Source organism: Tamandua tetradactyla, chromosome 20 (assembly GCF_023851605.1).
Source record: "Tamandua tetradactyla isolate mTamTet1 chromosome 20, mTamTet1.pri, whole genome shotgun sequence".
NCBI lineage: Eukaryota > Metazoa > Chordata > Mammalia > Pilosa > Myrmecophagidae > Tamandua > Tamandua tetradactyla.
This window is the reverse complement of record NC_135346.1, coordinates 29156387-29170055: the sequence shown is the minus strand read 5'-3', so window position 1 is coordinate 29170055 and position 13669 is coordinate 29156387. Positions and strand designations below refer to the sequence as shown.

General features: G+C 37.9%; 1 protein-coding gene across 1 annotated transcript; it reads right to left on the bottom strand.

Moving 5' to 3' along the window:
• Positions 1-6658: 6658 nt before the first annotated feature.
• On the bottom strand, positions 6659-10119 carry SPINK9 (serine peptidase inhibitor Kazal type 9). The gene is made up of 4 exons (XM_077138069.1): positions 9984-10119; positions 9192-9220; positions 7874-8001; positions 6659-6832 (listed from the first exon to the last, which is right to left on the bottom strand). Exons 1-4 carry the CDS (start codon positions 10036-10038, stop codon positions 6787-6789), a joined length of 258 nt encoding a protein of 85 aa, XP_076994184.1. The 5' UTR covers positions 10039-10119; the 3' UTR covers positions 6659-6786.
• Between the last annotated feature and the right edge of the window lie 3550 nt (positions 10120-13669).

Below are 13669 nucleotides of genomic sequence, written 5' to 3'. Positions count from 1 at the left end.
ATTGGGGGAGGAAAGAAAAAGTGAAATGGAAATATCCTTATGGCCTAACATTCAGCAAAATGGAATATGAAATTGCATTTATATTAGTGCCAATATGTAAAGGTTGTATCTATGTATGGATAAGAGCTATCATGACAAGATGATTCCTAAAGATTGTGGATAATTTTTGTCTTGGGTTTCTATTGTGATTTTTACTTCATTTTGTAATAAATAATTATAAAAAAAACCATAATTGGCCTATGAAATCCAAAAACCTGTGAATTGTTGAGATTCCTTTTTTCACCAAAAGTTTCTGTAAGAAGATACTCTTGATTCTTTGGCCTGCTCTTCATGGAAACTTTCAGAAAGAAAGCGGGAATATTCAGGCTGATTGAGCAGCACAGTGCTCTCCTCCAGGCTGCATCGGTTCCACTTTTCTCTGTCAAGTGGGTACATTCAGTGTGGGCTGGTTTCCTGGTCAATTTAGGACTATTTCAGGAGACAAATAAGTTCTGGTACTTGAAGAAAAGTGTCCAAGAGGCCTTTAGATATTGGAAAAGAAAGAGAATGCTTAAAGGCAAATGTATTCCTGCTTTTTCACTTAGTAAATCTTCCCAAATTCAGGACCAGTTTTATACCCAAGATCATCTACTTTTTTTCCATGTCCCATCTCTTATATTTATTTTCTAATATATCATACATAAAAAAGAGTATATACAATATGCATACAGTTAATAAGACAAACACTCATTTGTCTATCATCCAATTAAGAAGTAAGATATGAGCTATACTTTGAAGCCTTTTCTGTCCACCTTCCCTGATCCTCATTCTTTACTGCTATTCAGGTAGCCAGCTTCCACCAGCTTCTCCCCTGACCTTTCTCTACTAGCAAGGATGCTCATCTAACCACAGACTTCAGAAACATTTCTGCATCTGTGGAGAAACTAAGTTGGTTTTCCTGTTCCCTACCCCTTGTTGTATCATTTTGGTCTCTCCTGTCATTTTCAGGCAATGCAGAATTCAGTGTGGAGATCTTTGCGACATTAGGATCTTAAATACATGGCTGTAACCAGTTTGAGTACACTCATTCCACCTTGAGTTTGTTTACCTCCCGATAATTTACAACGTATATGCACCTATTATGTGCCAGGCAGTAGAGAAACAAACATCCGATCTAGACTCAATAATGAAAAAGTCCCAAGCCCTTGCTCTCAGGAAGTTCAAAATATGTTTTTCTTTTTTACCTAAGATGAAGATAATTTTAAGAAAATCCACCAAGGTCTCTGATAGGGGTGGAGGTGGAGGATATTTTTATTTCATTGCAGTCAAACTACTTTGCTGAAGTGTTTGACTGTAACAGGGACAATCTGCCTAAATAGGAAGGTTCATATTGCTGTATGTCAGGGCAGGCAGGGGTAGTTATGATTAGGGTGGAGTTGGGGAAAAGACCAGGAGAGATCAGAAGCTTAAATTAGAATCCCCCCATTGTGCCTAGGGGTCAAACTTATTGCACTCATAAATTTTTGTTATTTGAAAATCTACCATTTATTGTCTGTTTCTTAAGGGCTAGGCAGAATGTTATGTGCTACATATACTTTAATTCATTTAATCCTTTTGGCAAATCCACAAGAAACTGCTGTTGTCCCATTTTTAGATGCAGGAACTGAAACTCAGAGTTTCACTTGCCCAAGATTATTCAGAAGTAGCAAAACTAGATTCAACCCCAAGGCTCTCTTATCTCCAAGCCTCTATCTTAACCGTTATGTTATACAACATTGACAAAATAATTTTAGGAGGACAAATTGATATCTAAAGGCCATGACTGTAAACCGATGGTAGTTCAGCCAACTTGTGGATCTCATAGATTAATAAAAAATAAATGAGGACTAAACAGGCAGCCAGAACAACGTAGGGAGACCCGGGAGTCCAGTGCCTCAGAGAAGCCAGCTAATATTTTTGGGAGTCTGCCACTGGGCTTCATTTCTAAAAGTGGTAAAGAGGAAGGGAGGAGAGATGTCAGGAGTGCAAGCTAGATGTGTAGCGATTCCGAAGGAATGGCTACTGGTGAACTACAGGGGCAGGGACTTCAGGCTAGGAACACAGCAAGCAGTCCAGAGGCCTCAAGTGCATGTTCAGTGAGGTTCCTGAATTGGATGCGAGGATAGAATGATCTACAAGACTGGCTTCCTCATTGATGAATAACGCAGGGCTTGGAGGGGCTGGGCCTCCGTTGTTTCAACCTCTGATCCTATTTGTGAGCTTTACGTGCCTCACATCCAGGAAAAAGGAGGGTTCGGAGACCTGGCAACTGGGAGTGATCAGTTTCCTGAACTCAGTGGAAGCAACTTTTAGAACTCTAGTAGTTCTTTTCTTGCGTTTAAACAGTAGCACTTTAAAAACTTTCTTTTATATTGAAATAATTTGACAGTTGTTTTTGGATTCAGTGTTCCTTTTCTTAAGAAATTCTGAAAACTTTTCAGGATTGTCCACATGGATGTGTTTTGTTAAAGAAGGTATTTATACACCTGGCTTCCATTTCCTTGATCTGCACCTACTTTTAATTAACATTCCAAAGTTGTGACTTTAGCTTAACTTTGTTTTCTGAGTGTGACCTGAGTTACCTGCTCCGGAAGAATGGTTTTATTGGATCTAGTGATGCCTACTTCACGTGAATGTGAGGAAGAGCTAATTAAAAATGAAACACACAGTGAGGTTTCTTAGAATTTCAATAGGCTTCAGTTCTAGCAGATGAGTTTTAGCAGTTTATTACATTGCTTTTATCTTATTTTATTTGTGTATCTTTAATTTTTTTTGTTTTTTTTCCACTTTCTTTTCATGTTGCAAATGACAAGGATTTTACAAGCAAGTGTTGTAACAGATGATGTTGGAGGACAGAAATGTAATGAGGACTTTTCAGGTTGTAGGGTGTGCCAACTCAGTCATTACCCCACAATCTCTAGAAAAGGGTTCATTACTCTGTATTGCTTGTGTCTCTGTGGATTCTTCTTTTAACTTGGAAGCATTGAGAGTTTGGGTTGACAAATAGTAGCTATACATTCTATTCTGGATCTGGATTAGGGGTTGACACCTAACGTCAGGGTTATCTGGGATAATATACCATGGTTTCCTTGCTTATCTGTTGATAGAAGCCAAATTCAATTCATTTTAATTCAATTTAATTAAAAAATTCCTATAATATTCATTGAACACCTATACCATGCCAGCTATGAGCTATGAGCTCATAATATAGCAGAGGAAACAGATGGTTATGGAGCCAATGAGACTATAATATGATAATATGAGCTCATAATATAGCAGAGGAAACAGATGGTTATGGAGCCAATGAGACTATAATATGATACTAATTTAGAAGGACAAGATCTATAAGAGAAGCTTTTCAGAAAAGATGAACATTAGGGCTGACACTTTTTTTTTTTTGTTCTTCCAAATCACTTTTAATGAAGCCATGGGCAACAGAATTCACAATGTGGTTCAGATACACAGCATAGAAGAACTTAGGTAAGGAGGTCATTTTCCCCACATATTGGGGAAAACAGTAAAATGTATTTTTTTAATGAACACTATTTAAAAATATATAAGCACCCCATGACATTTTCCAGGAGCTAGAGTCCAGGGGGACCTCCTGGGGTTCTGTCATCCAGTGGGACTTTGGAGGCAGCTCTGGGGACAGGTAGGGAGTTTCTTCACAGCCAGGTGAGGCTGCAGCAGCCCCTGCCCTTGCCATGAATGTAAGGCAGAGAAAAACAGCAAGAAGGTAACAGAGGGGGTGGTGGCAGAATTTGGCAGCTCTTCAGATCACAGAAGTCAGGTAGGATCCAGTTGTTGGCTTTGCCAGTGGGGCCAGAGAGGTGGTGGGCGGCTTCACCTTCATGGTGGGTGGAGAATTCTCCCTTTGGCTTGAAGGTAGAGGACCGTGGAGATGGTGATGAGAAGGAAGAATGGAGGGGGCACAATGAGCTTGGTGTCCTGAGCTGCACCACAGCCTCAGTGTCATGAGCAGGTTAAATCCGGCCACTTTCAAGAGGAGGATGTAGAGCTCGATCACTGACAGGTTTTGAAAGTTTAGGTTCATATCTGTTTCAAAGCTTTTCTCTGTGACCTTGGTATCACGGACATAGCCTGAGCTGGGGAAGAAGTGAGTCTGGTTGAAGGCCAAATCACATTTAAAATTAGTGTCTTTGCTCCAGGTCAGGGCTCCGTTGCTCTTGGAATCCATGACCCTTATGTCCAGTGTGGCTCTGCTTGATTTGAACACCATGGGGTCCACGTCTCATGACACATTGACTTGCAACGCAAAATTGATGAATAGGGAGATGGAGCTGATGCTGGATTTTGGTCCCCTCAGCTGGGGTCAGGGTCCTGGATAGCTGGAATGACCACAACCCAGGTCCCTGCTCCAAAATTTAATTTTCCCCAGCCATCAGTTGTTACTAGGACTGACACATTTTAATGATGAGCAGAAATTGGTGAGATAGAAAAGTGGTAAAAGAGTTATAGGAAGAGAGACCAGCAGAAGCAGAATCACAGAGTACATGGGAGATTCTGATAATGGGGGCCAGCCTGGGACAAAGTGGAATGGAGAGAGATGGGAGGGAGAGAGATAGCCAGGACTGATGGTGTTGTAGGTGGTTAGAATCACTAAAGCATTTTTAGCAGGCAAATGATGAGACTAGAAATATCACTCTCGAGGCAGCTGGAGAAGGGATTGTGAGGACAAGGTGTTAAAGAGGAGGGAGGAAGAGTAGTTGAAAACTGGCTGACAACTACCTGTGCTAGTTTGCTACATCACAGTCTCCTGCTGTTCTCGCTTCTTGGAAGGAGGCTTTTCACTTCTTACTCTGCAGCCAAGTCCTTTCCGTCCCCACCACCATCCCCACACTATTTTCTTTTGTCTAATATCTACCCATCATTCAGGTTTCTGCTTATAAGTCACCTTCTCAGGGAGGTATTTTCTGATTCCTCAGTGATATCTGAGTGAAAACTTTTTAATATCCATTCTTCCTTCCTAGACATAAATCCCCATGAAGGAAGTACTATATTTTAAATTTGTTGGTTCACTGGTGTATTTTAAGTATCTAGCACAGAGTGGCTATTTAATAAATAACTGGTGAAAAGATGAATGAAGTTTGAGTCAATACTTTCAATTTCTTTAAAGAGTTTCTCTAAGGACTGTTTTAAGTGGTCTTAGTGATTGCCTTGCATCTTTCAGAAAGCAAAGAAATAAGGTAAAGAGAAAATAAAAAACAATGAACAACAACAACGAGATACAATCTTATAGGAAATCTTTGGAAATCGGCATGGGTCATTATGGAGGACAGTTGTGGTTCTTGAATCTCTGATGGCTTTGTGAGACCAGGACACAGCTTAAAAGGGTTTGAATCTACTTTTTCTCTCACCTTCTTTGAAAAGAACATATAATTACACTTTCATGTACTTCATGCATAAATAATGTGACTCCACTATAATGCAATGGAAATGTTGCTTAATTTCAATTCAATTTTATTAAACAGATTTGTATAAAGTCCATTCCATGCAAGATGTTGTACCAATCATGGCAAATTCCCTCATATGATGTAAGTAAGCTCCAAGAGAGAGTGGCTAAGTCTACTCTGTTAATACATCACTGACACCAAATTGGCATTAATAGATATTTGCCAATTTAATGGATGCATAAATTGATTACAAAGATTAGCCAGGCACACTTTCTGCTTTTTAAGGTACATATGATTTAATAGTGGGATAAGACAAATTTCAGGTTTTAGATCTGAGAATACCCCTCAGAGAAAGAAAAAGATGGGAGATGCCATCTAATACATGGGAATTATGCACCCCCCACCAAAAAAAAAAAAAAAAAGATATGTTTAAGTTCTAACTGCTGGTACCTGTGAATGTAACCTTATTTGGAAAGAGTCATTAAAATACAATTAGTTATGTTAAAATGAGATCATACTTGAGTGTGGTGGGCCCTTAATCCGGCATGACTGGTGTCCTTTTAAGAAGGGGAGAAGAGACACAGGAGAGAACACCAGGTGATGACTGAGGCAGAGGCTGAGTTATGTCAAAGCCAAGGAATGCCGAGGATTGCTAATCACTGCCAGAAGGCAGGATGGAGGCATGGAAAGACTCTTTCCTACAGACTTCAGAAAGAGCAGGAAACCAGAGCACTTTGTTTTTAGACTTTTAGCCTCCAGAACTGTAAGACAATAATTTTCTGATTCTTTTAAGCCACCCTATTGTGGTACTTTGTTATAGCAGCCCTAGCAAACTAAGACATTGCATGACTTTATCAGCCATGTTTTACCAGTCCCATTTTACAGATTGGCACTCTGGGAAGGACTTCTGGTCAGAGAGCAGGCCCAATGCAGGACAGCTCTCAATGTCTTAACCACAGAGGACATCTAATGAACCTTTATTTCCTGATTCCCATTCCTGAAGTCTCACTTTTTTTGTTATCTCTTTTCCTTTCAGGAAAGAACTAAGTAAGGCATAGAGGGTCTTTTCCTAGCCTGGTAGGAGGGCCTCAGCCTCAAAGCCTTTGATTTTCTGGTTCCCGCTACTGGTCTTCGACCCTTCCTTCCCCAAGATGGTCTATTAGAGATCACCTAAAATTGAAGCAAATTTAGAAGCTTCAGCTCCCAAACAACAAGATTTGAACATATTATATTTGGTTTACTTTATTCTACAAACAAATCAAAATCTAAAACAATGGCATAGAATATATGGGAAAAGAAAAATTTCTCTTGTAAATAGATGTATTAAAAGATATTTCAAAATCACAAGATAGCTTCAACACCTTCCAAAATGTGCAAATTTAAGTTTTTCATCGGTTTTCCTGTGGAGAGAAAATAGCAACAAATGGAAACACTGAGGTGATATGCATTTCATTAGCATCCAAGCTTCACCAATGAACTCAGAAAATGTTTCCAAGTCTCTCTACTTTTTGACATTTCTAGAAAAAGTGACTACAATTTAGGAGTATTTTAGCAACTGGTGCTGATTATATCACAATCATCTTATTTCCCTGAAAATATGTGCTTTTCGATTTTTTTTTTAATTTAAGGAAGACTTACATTCAGAAGCCTCTTTCCTAATAGACAGTAACTTTTTCTCCTATTAGAAAAGAACTGGAACAATTCACCATATATATTATATTCTTGTTTTTGTGTACATGATTTTGAAAATAATTAAAAGGAACTATGGAAAATGATTAAAAGAACATTTTGGTTTATCATTCATCATTCCATGTTTTTGAGCTGATATTGATATATCTTGGGGATGATTACTTTGTAAACTTTAACCTACTTTTGGCTATTTTTAATTTTTTAATTTAATTTTTTACTGTAGTTCAAATGTATGTCTTATTGAGAAATTATACTCTGAAACAGAACAAGGTTTTCAGAGTTTTATGATATTTTTCCCCTTTCTACCAATCATTAGGGAGTTCTACTTTGTCAAAACCTAGTTGCTGAAGGTAAAATATAAACATGCTCACTGTAACAGACATGGCAGACCTGCTTAGAACAGGATTTTATTGTCCCTGGAAATAATCAAGTATGTGCTGTGAGACTCCCTGGTGACTTTTGTAGCAAGAGTTTAAGCAATTGATTGGTAGATGGAAGTTGAACAAGACCCTTAAGTTTCCTTCCCACTTGGAGATCTTAGGATTTCTCTGATTATTCCTGCTGCTGGAATATATGGGGATAAAATTGTAGTAGGAACTCGCAAATCCTATAAATTGGGAGTGCTATTTCTTAGAGTTGATGTGTGATGATTCACATACTCCTTATGCTGAAAACCACTTCTAACTGATGTATATTTGCCATCACATAATTAGAACAAAAATATAAAACACAAAATATTTCAATATACTTACCTAACTTCAGAACAAAAGAAGCATTCGTTGTTGTAAGTTTGACCATCAGAGCCACAAATTGGCATATATATTTTTGGACAACTTCTATCTTGTCCTGGTGGTAACTTTTTATAACTCCTGCAATCAACCTACAGAAAACATATTAGAAGCTCTAATCCTTCAACCAAATATTTATTCCAGGGATTCAATCAAATTTGGAGGGATCTCAATGCATATATTTCTTATTCCAGTTGTCTGTCCTGGGCTACTCCATATGAGATATATAAAGTATAAAGGAGCTCTGTGTCAGATACAAAATCATGGCTTCTGGTACTTGGTTAAAGATTCATAATTTATTCTAAAAATAGAAAAATTTCCACTATCCTGTGTTGATATATCAATTCTTAGCACGTGTGACATAGTCACAATTATAACCACCCTATGGGAGCACACAGAGACGTGATCAGTTTTCTGCATGAATTGTCCCTCTGTATATGTCTCTTTCACTCAAAAAGGTCTACCTTGAATGTAAGTGTGAGATACATTATAGAGATAGCTACTGACCAGCATCTCTGCAATACTTACGATATGACTGGGAAAGTGTCAAGAGTTTAGCATTCATTAACACTTTTAATTCTCGCACAGTTACTAAAGCATGAAGGATGGCTTGAACTCAGAGCTGTCTGACTCCAAAGTTTATATTCTTAACCCTACCGTTTCCTTAATAGATGAAAGAAAAAAGAAGACTCAAAGCGGTAGAGGGAGTTACCTAGGCCCCAGCGTCACACAGCTAATAAGTGGTATAGCTTGGGTTAGCACCCAAATTACCTGAATGCTGGTTTAAAGTTTTTACTACACCTAGATCCTCTCAACAATAGTCATTACAACTCTGAGTCATGAAGAAAAGTTTAGATCAAAATCTTAATTCTCTCAGATAGAGAACAAAAATGTACATAAGCCATTTAAAAATTATAAGAACCAAGACTTGCCTTTATTGAGATTTGCTATATGCCCTTTTCAAACACATGCCTCAAGTGTTGAAATAACAGGAGGTAAATGCTGTTGCCAATGCCAGACAATTGGAGAGCTGAAACTTGAACCCAGAACTTTCAACTTTCAACTAACTCCAATGCTAATTGCCTAACTACTTTGTTCTACCACCTACCTATTAGGAAGATGTGTCTATGTTTTTTTTTTTTTTAAATAACCATTTTGATAGGCAAAAAATAAATCCTCACATATGTAGAAATATAATTAATGTATAGAACCAAATATTTCCCTGCTGATACTGGCTTTAAAATTTCATGAAAGTAGAGCTTTTAAATCGGGATATACTGACCTGTTCCTTCTGTTTGACACATTCTGTATCTGGAAGGATAACAAAGACAAGAAATATTTAAATCAAACTCTGGAGGTAACTAATCTTATTAGAAAAAAATGTATGATTTATGTTTCAGTTCTTAGCTTATCTTAAATATATAAATTTGTAGGGCTTTCTTCAGAACAGTATATCAGAATAATATCAAAGGTGAAATCTCAGCATGTTTTTTTTTTTCCTTCTATGGAGTGGTATTGTAACGTAGCCAAAAGGATGAAAACACTATCATGAAAATGAGGGGTTTTTCTACCTCATAATCAGGGCTCAGTAAATATTGAAAAAAGTGACATTTAATTTAAAGAGTGTTTGCTATTATGAAGTAGACAGAGATGGGAGACATTTAATCATTTGTTAAAAATTCTAGGGAGGCAGATTTCAACTAAATAATGGAAGAAGAATAACCCAGGAACTCTTGCTGCCAGACAACAGATTGAACTCTTTTAAGAAGAAGTAATATAAATACTGATGTCATGTCAAAGCAGAGGCTAGGTGATCTTTTCTTACGGATCTTAGAAGAATTGTTTATAGGGATAAGAATCTGATGTATATGGATAAGAATCTGGTGACAATTAAGGTCCACTCATCTCCTGAGATTATATGACTTAGTGATTTATTAGTGAAGATAGAAAAATGCATTTCAAAAAACTTCCCCTAATTTCTATGTGATAAGTATATCCCAGAATTATATGAGTAGAATATAACATGGAGCTGCTGGTATCAGGGAAGTGGCAGTGTGAGGAGGGAGATACTCACTGAAGATGGTTGCAAGTGCCAGGACCAAGAGAAGGACAAAGGTTGCTGCTCTCATGTTGCTGAAGTGACCTAGCACAGGCAGGTAGAGGCAAACAGAGTGAGTTTCTGGTGTCTGTCCAGCCCAATTGGCTTCTGTCTTATATATTGTCAAGAGCAGTTGCCCCAGTTGTGAAATAGCTTTTTACAGGAACAGAACCTTGGAAAAGGGTAAGAAACATCTGCTGAGTCATGAGAATTTTCCTTGTGAAAGACAGGCTAATGGGACCCAATAAAGCTGACATTAGTTCCATATATTGCTGTCTTACCTCTTTACATGCTTAAAGTTTATGAGTGCTTTCACATCTGTTATATAGTTTGATCTCATAACAAATTTGTCAGATGGTTATTACCATTTTCTTTGTTTTACAGATGAAGCTGAGTCTCGAGGAAGTTAAGCAGTTGTACTAGGCTTGCTGCATATTTTCTGTTGCACTACCTTTTCTAGCAAAACTAAGTATACACACTCAAGTATTGACAGAGCAGAAATAGGCAATGAACCATGCTCTTCAGCAGGGAAATAACTTTCCCAAGGACTCCAAATTTGGGAAGGTGTTACCATAGGAGGAGAAGCATTAAGGGGTTTTCCATCATTCATTTTGAAATAAGTAAGATAAACTCTTCTTTCCATCCTTCTCCCTAATTCTACTATTAAAGAGCATTTATTGACTTAATACCTATCGTGTTCTACTAGTGTCAGAAGAGTCCCTAACTTCAGGGTACTTATAATATAAAAGTGGAGCTAATGAGGCCATAATGTGATCAATGCCCTATAGGAATAAAAATATGAATGTGAGGCTGTACAGGAGAGGTTCTATCTGTGAGTGTTGGGAGGCTTTTGTGAGAAGTTTTTCTTCAAGTTGGACCTTGAAGGACAAATAGAAATTTGTGTTGTGGAAATGGTGGAAAAAAGGCATTCCAAATAGAGGCATATGCATGTATAAATGTGGATCTTCAGCTAAGGTTCAAAATAGGGAATTAGAGAGTGTAGGATTGGCAGATTAGGCTTGGGCCTGAGTGAGATAAGTCACATGTGCCATATAAAATGGGATCCTCTATTCACAATGCCTTCCTGACCAAAAGGGGAAAAAGAAATGTAGTAAAATAGAGTATCAGTAGCTAACAGAGCTCAAATAGAATTGAGAGGCTATTCTGGAGGCAACTCATATGCAAGCTTCAGCTAGATATTGCTAATTACCACAGTTTGCCAAACCCCAAACAACATAATTCCTATTAACCCTAAAGAACACCTAGGCTCACCCCCCTGCATGGGTCATGATATCCAGGAGCTGTCTGCCTGGCAGTGTGGGGCATGGGCTCCCGGGGATGAACCTGGCCCTGGCACTATGGGATTGACAATGCCTTCCCGACCAAAATGGGGAAAGGAAATGTAACAAAATAAGGGATCAATGGCTAAGAAAGTTCAAATAGACTCGAGAGGCTATTCTGGAGGCTACTTTTATGGTAGCTTCAGCTAGATATTGCTAACTACCACGGTTTGTTAAACCCCAACCAAAACCATTCCCGTCAATCCTAAAGAACACCTAGGGCTTTATCTGGGATTCTACAAAAGTTTCACACACTAAGATTACTTTTCAGATGCCTACAACCTTAAGGTAGGTTCCTAGGTCAGAATAACTCCTAAAATCCAGAGAGGCCAGCCTCTCCAAGAACATCAACTAGTTTCATCCCCCTATCATATATTATCAACACCCCTTTCCAACATGAAAAAGTTAAAATAGGCATGACCCAAATAACCCTAAAGATTGGGAGAAGGAGGAGTTATAACAGAGGAGATAGGGTTTAGCAAATGAGTATGACTGCTTATACATTGATACTATATTGATATTTCTTTTAGTCTCCAGTGTCTTGGAGCAGCTAGAAAAAAACCCTGAAATTGTGGAACTGTAACCCATACCAAACTTTGAAATCTGTTCTATAATTATGTTTAAATGTACTTTGAAATTTGTTGCTTTTTTGTGTGTATGCTATATTTCACAATGAGAAATATTAAAAAATAAAATAAAATAAAAGAAGCAGAATTCCAGAACCAGCTGCATTAGGGCCAAATAAACTCTGAAAAGGAGGCCGTATGCTACTTCCAGCAGATGTGTGATGGCGGTGTCCTTCCTGGCAAATAAATTCCTATTTCTATCAAAAAAAAAAAAAAAATGGGGTCCTCTAAAGGATTTTAAATAGGGGGGTTAAATAGTCAGACTTGCCTTTTAGAAAAGCCTGTTTGGTGGTTTCTTGAAGGATAGATTTAGAGTTGGTGGAGAGACCACAGAAAAAGACAAGTTCAAAAAGCTTATTCTTGCCTCTACTTACCTTTGCAATAGAGGGCCACAGTGAGGACTTTCTGTGGTTTCTCTGGAATCATACATGTCAAACACAAAAGGCTACTTCCCAGTGCTGTTAGGGTGGGGCGACCAGGAAAATCCCAGACGAACTGGAAAAAGTTGGTTATCCTGCATCACCTCTTCAGAGTGGCCTTTTATGACCAGCCCATGAAGTGTAAGTTTTCACCACCTTAATATTGTAAATTGACCACAATATCTAAGAATAAATTTACTTATTTGAATGAATGAAGAAATTAAATAGTTTCATCTTGTTTAGAAAACTTCTTTGAGACCTGATACCTTCTGTTAATAAGTCCAAGTCTTAAAGAGAATAGTATTTACTAAGTGGACCGATCTAGGAGTTGCCATAGACATATGTGATTTTGGCCTCAGAAAGTAATTAAATCATTTAACTATATGTACTGAATGCTTCCTATCCCTGGCATTTTTCTAGGTACCTAAGGGGCTTGCATTCTGTTTGCTTAGCCGTTCTCAATAGACTTACACTAAAGCGACACTTCTCTGGTGGTTAAGCACTTGGACTCTCCAGCTAGTTTTCGGGTCCAAATCTCAGCTTTGCCACATTCTCACTATGTGATCTTGAACAAGTTACTTTCTCTAAGCCTCAGTTTCCTCATCTGTAAATTTGGGATAATAAAATTAGTACCAATATCAAAAGTTTTGTCATGAGAATTAAATGAATTAATATACACAAAGTATTTGGAACAGAATCTAACAAATACCACATTTTAAACTAATTAATGTGGCTATGGTCTAAAATGCATCATTAGTTTATAATACAGAAATGATATTTTTCAATCATACATCATACATCATATGATACATCAACTGATACTGATGGCTGTTTTACGAAGAAAAGAAAGATATCCTTAAGAAACCTCGAATAATGAGTGTTTTTTCTTCCATATGACTTCCGCACCTTCCTCTACATTACCTACTCATAGGTTTTGCTTTCCACATCTTCGACTTATCCATGGCTTCTTCAGTTTCCCTTTTCCTGATACCCTTTCAACTTCATTTCCTACTGTTTGTGCTCTCATTTTTTCAGTATTTCTCAGACTGAGAGTATTTGGTTTCCTCAGATTCCTAGAAAGAAAAACTTTCTAGATTGTATCACAGCCTGTTAATACGCTGACAGGCTGTCCTTCCGGTGGGTCCTACTCTTCTAATGATCAGCCTGCAGTTAGGACACACCTGAGTCTGGTTTTGACAGTGTCTCAGTGGTGTTGATGGCAAGGTAGAAGATAATAATAACACTAATAATAACAGCAAGAAAAGTAAAATAACAAC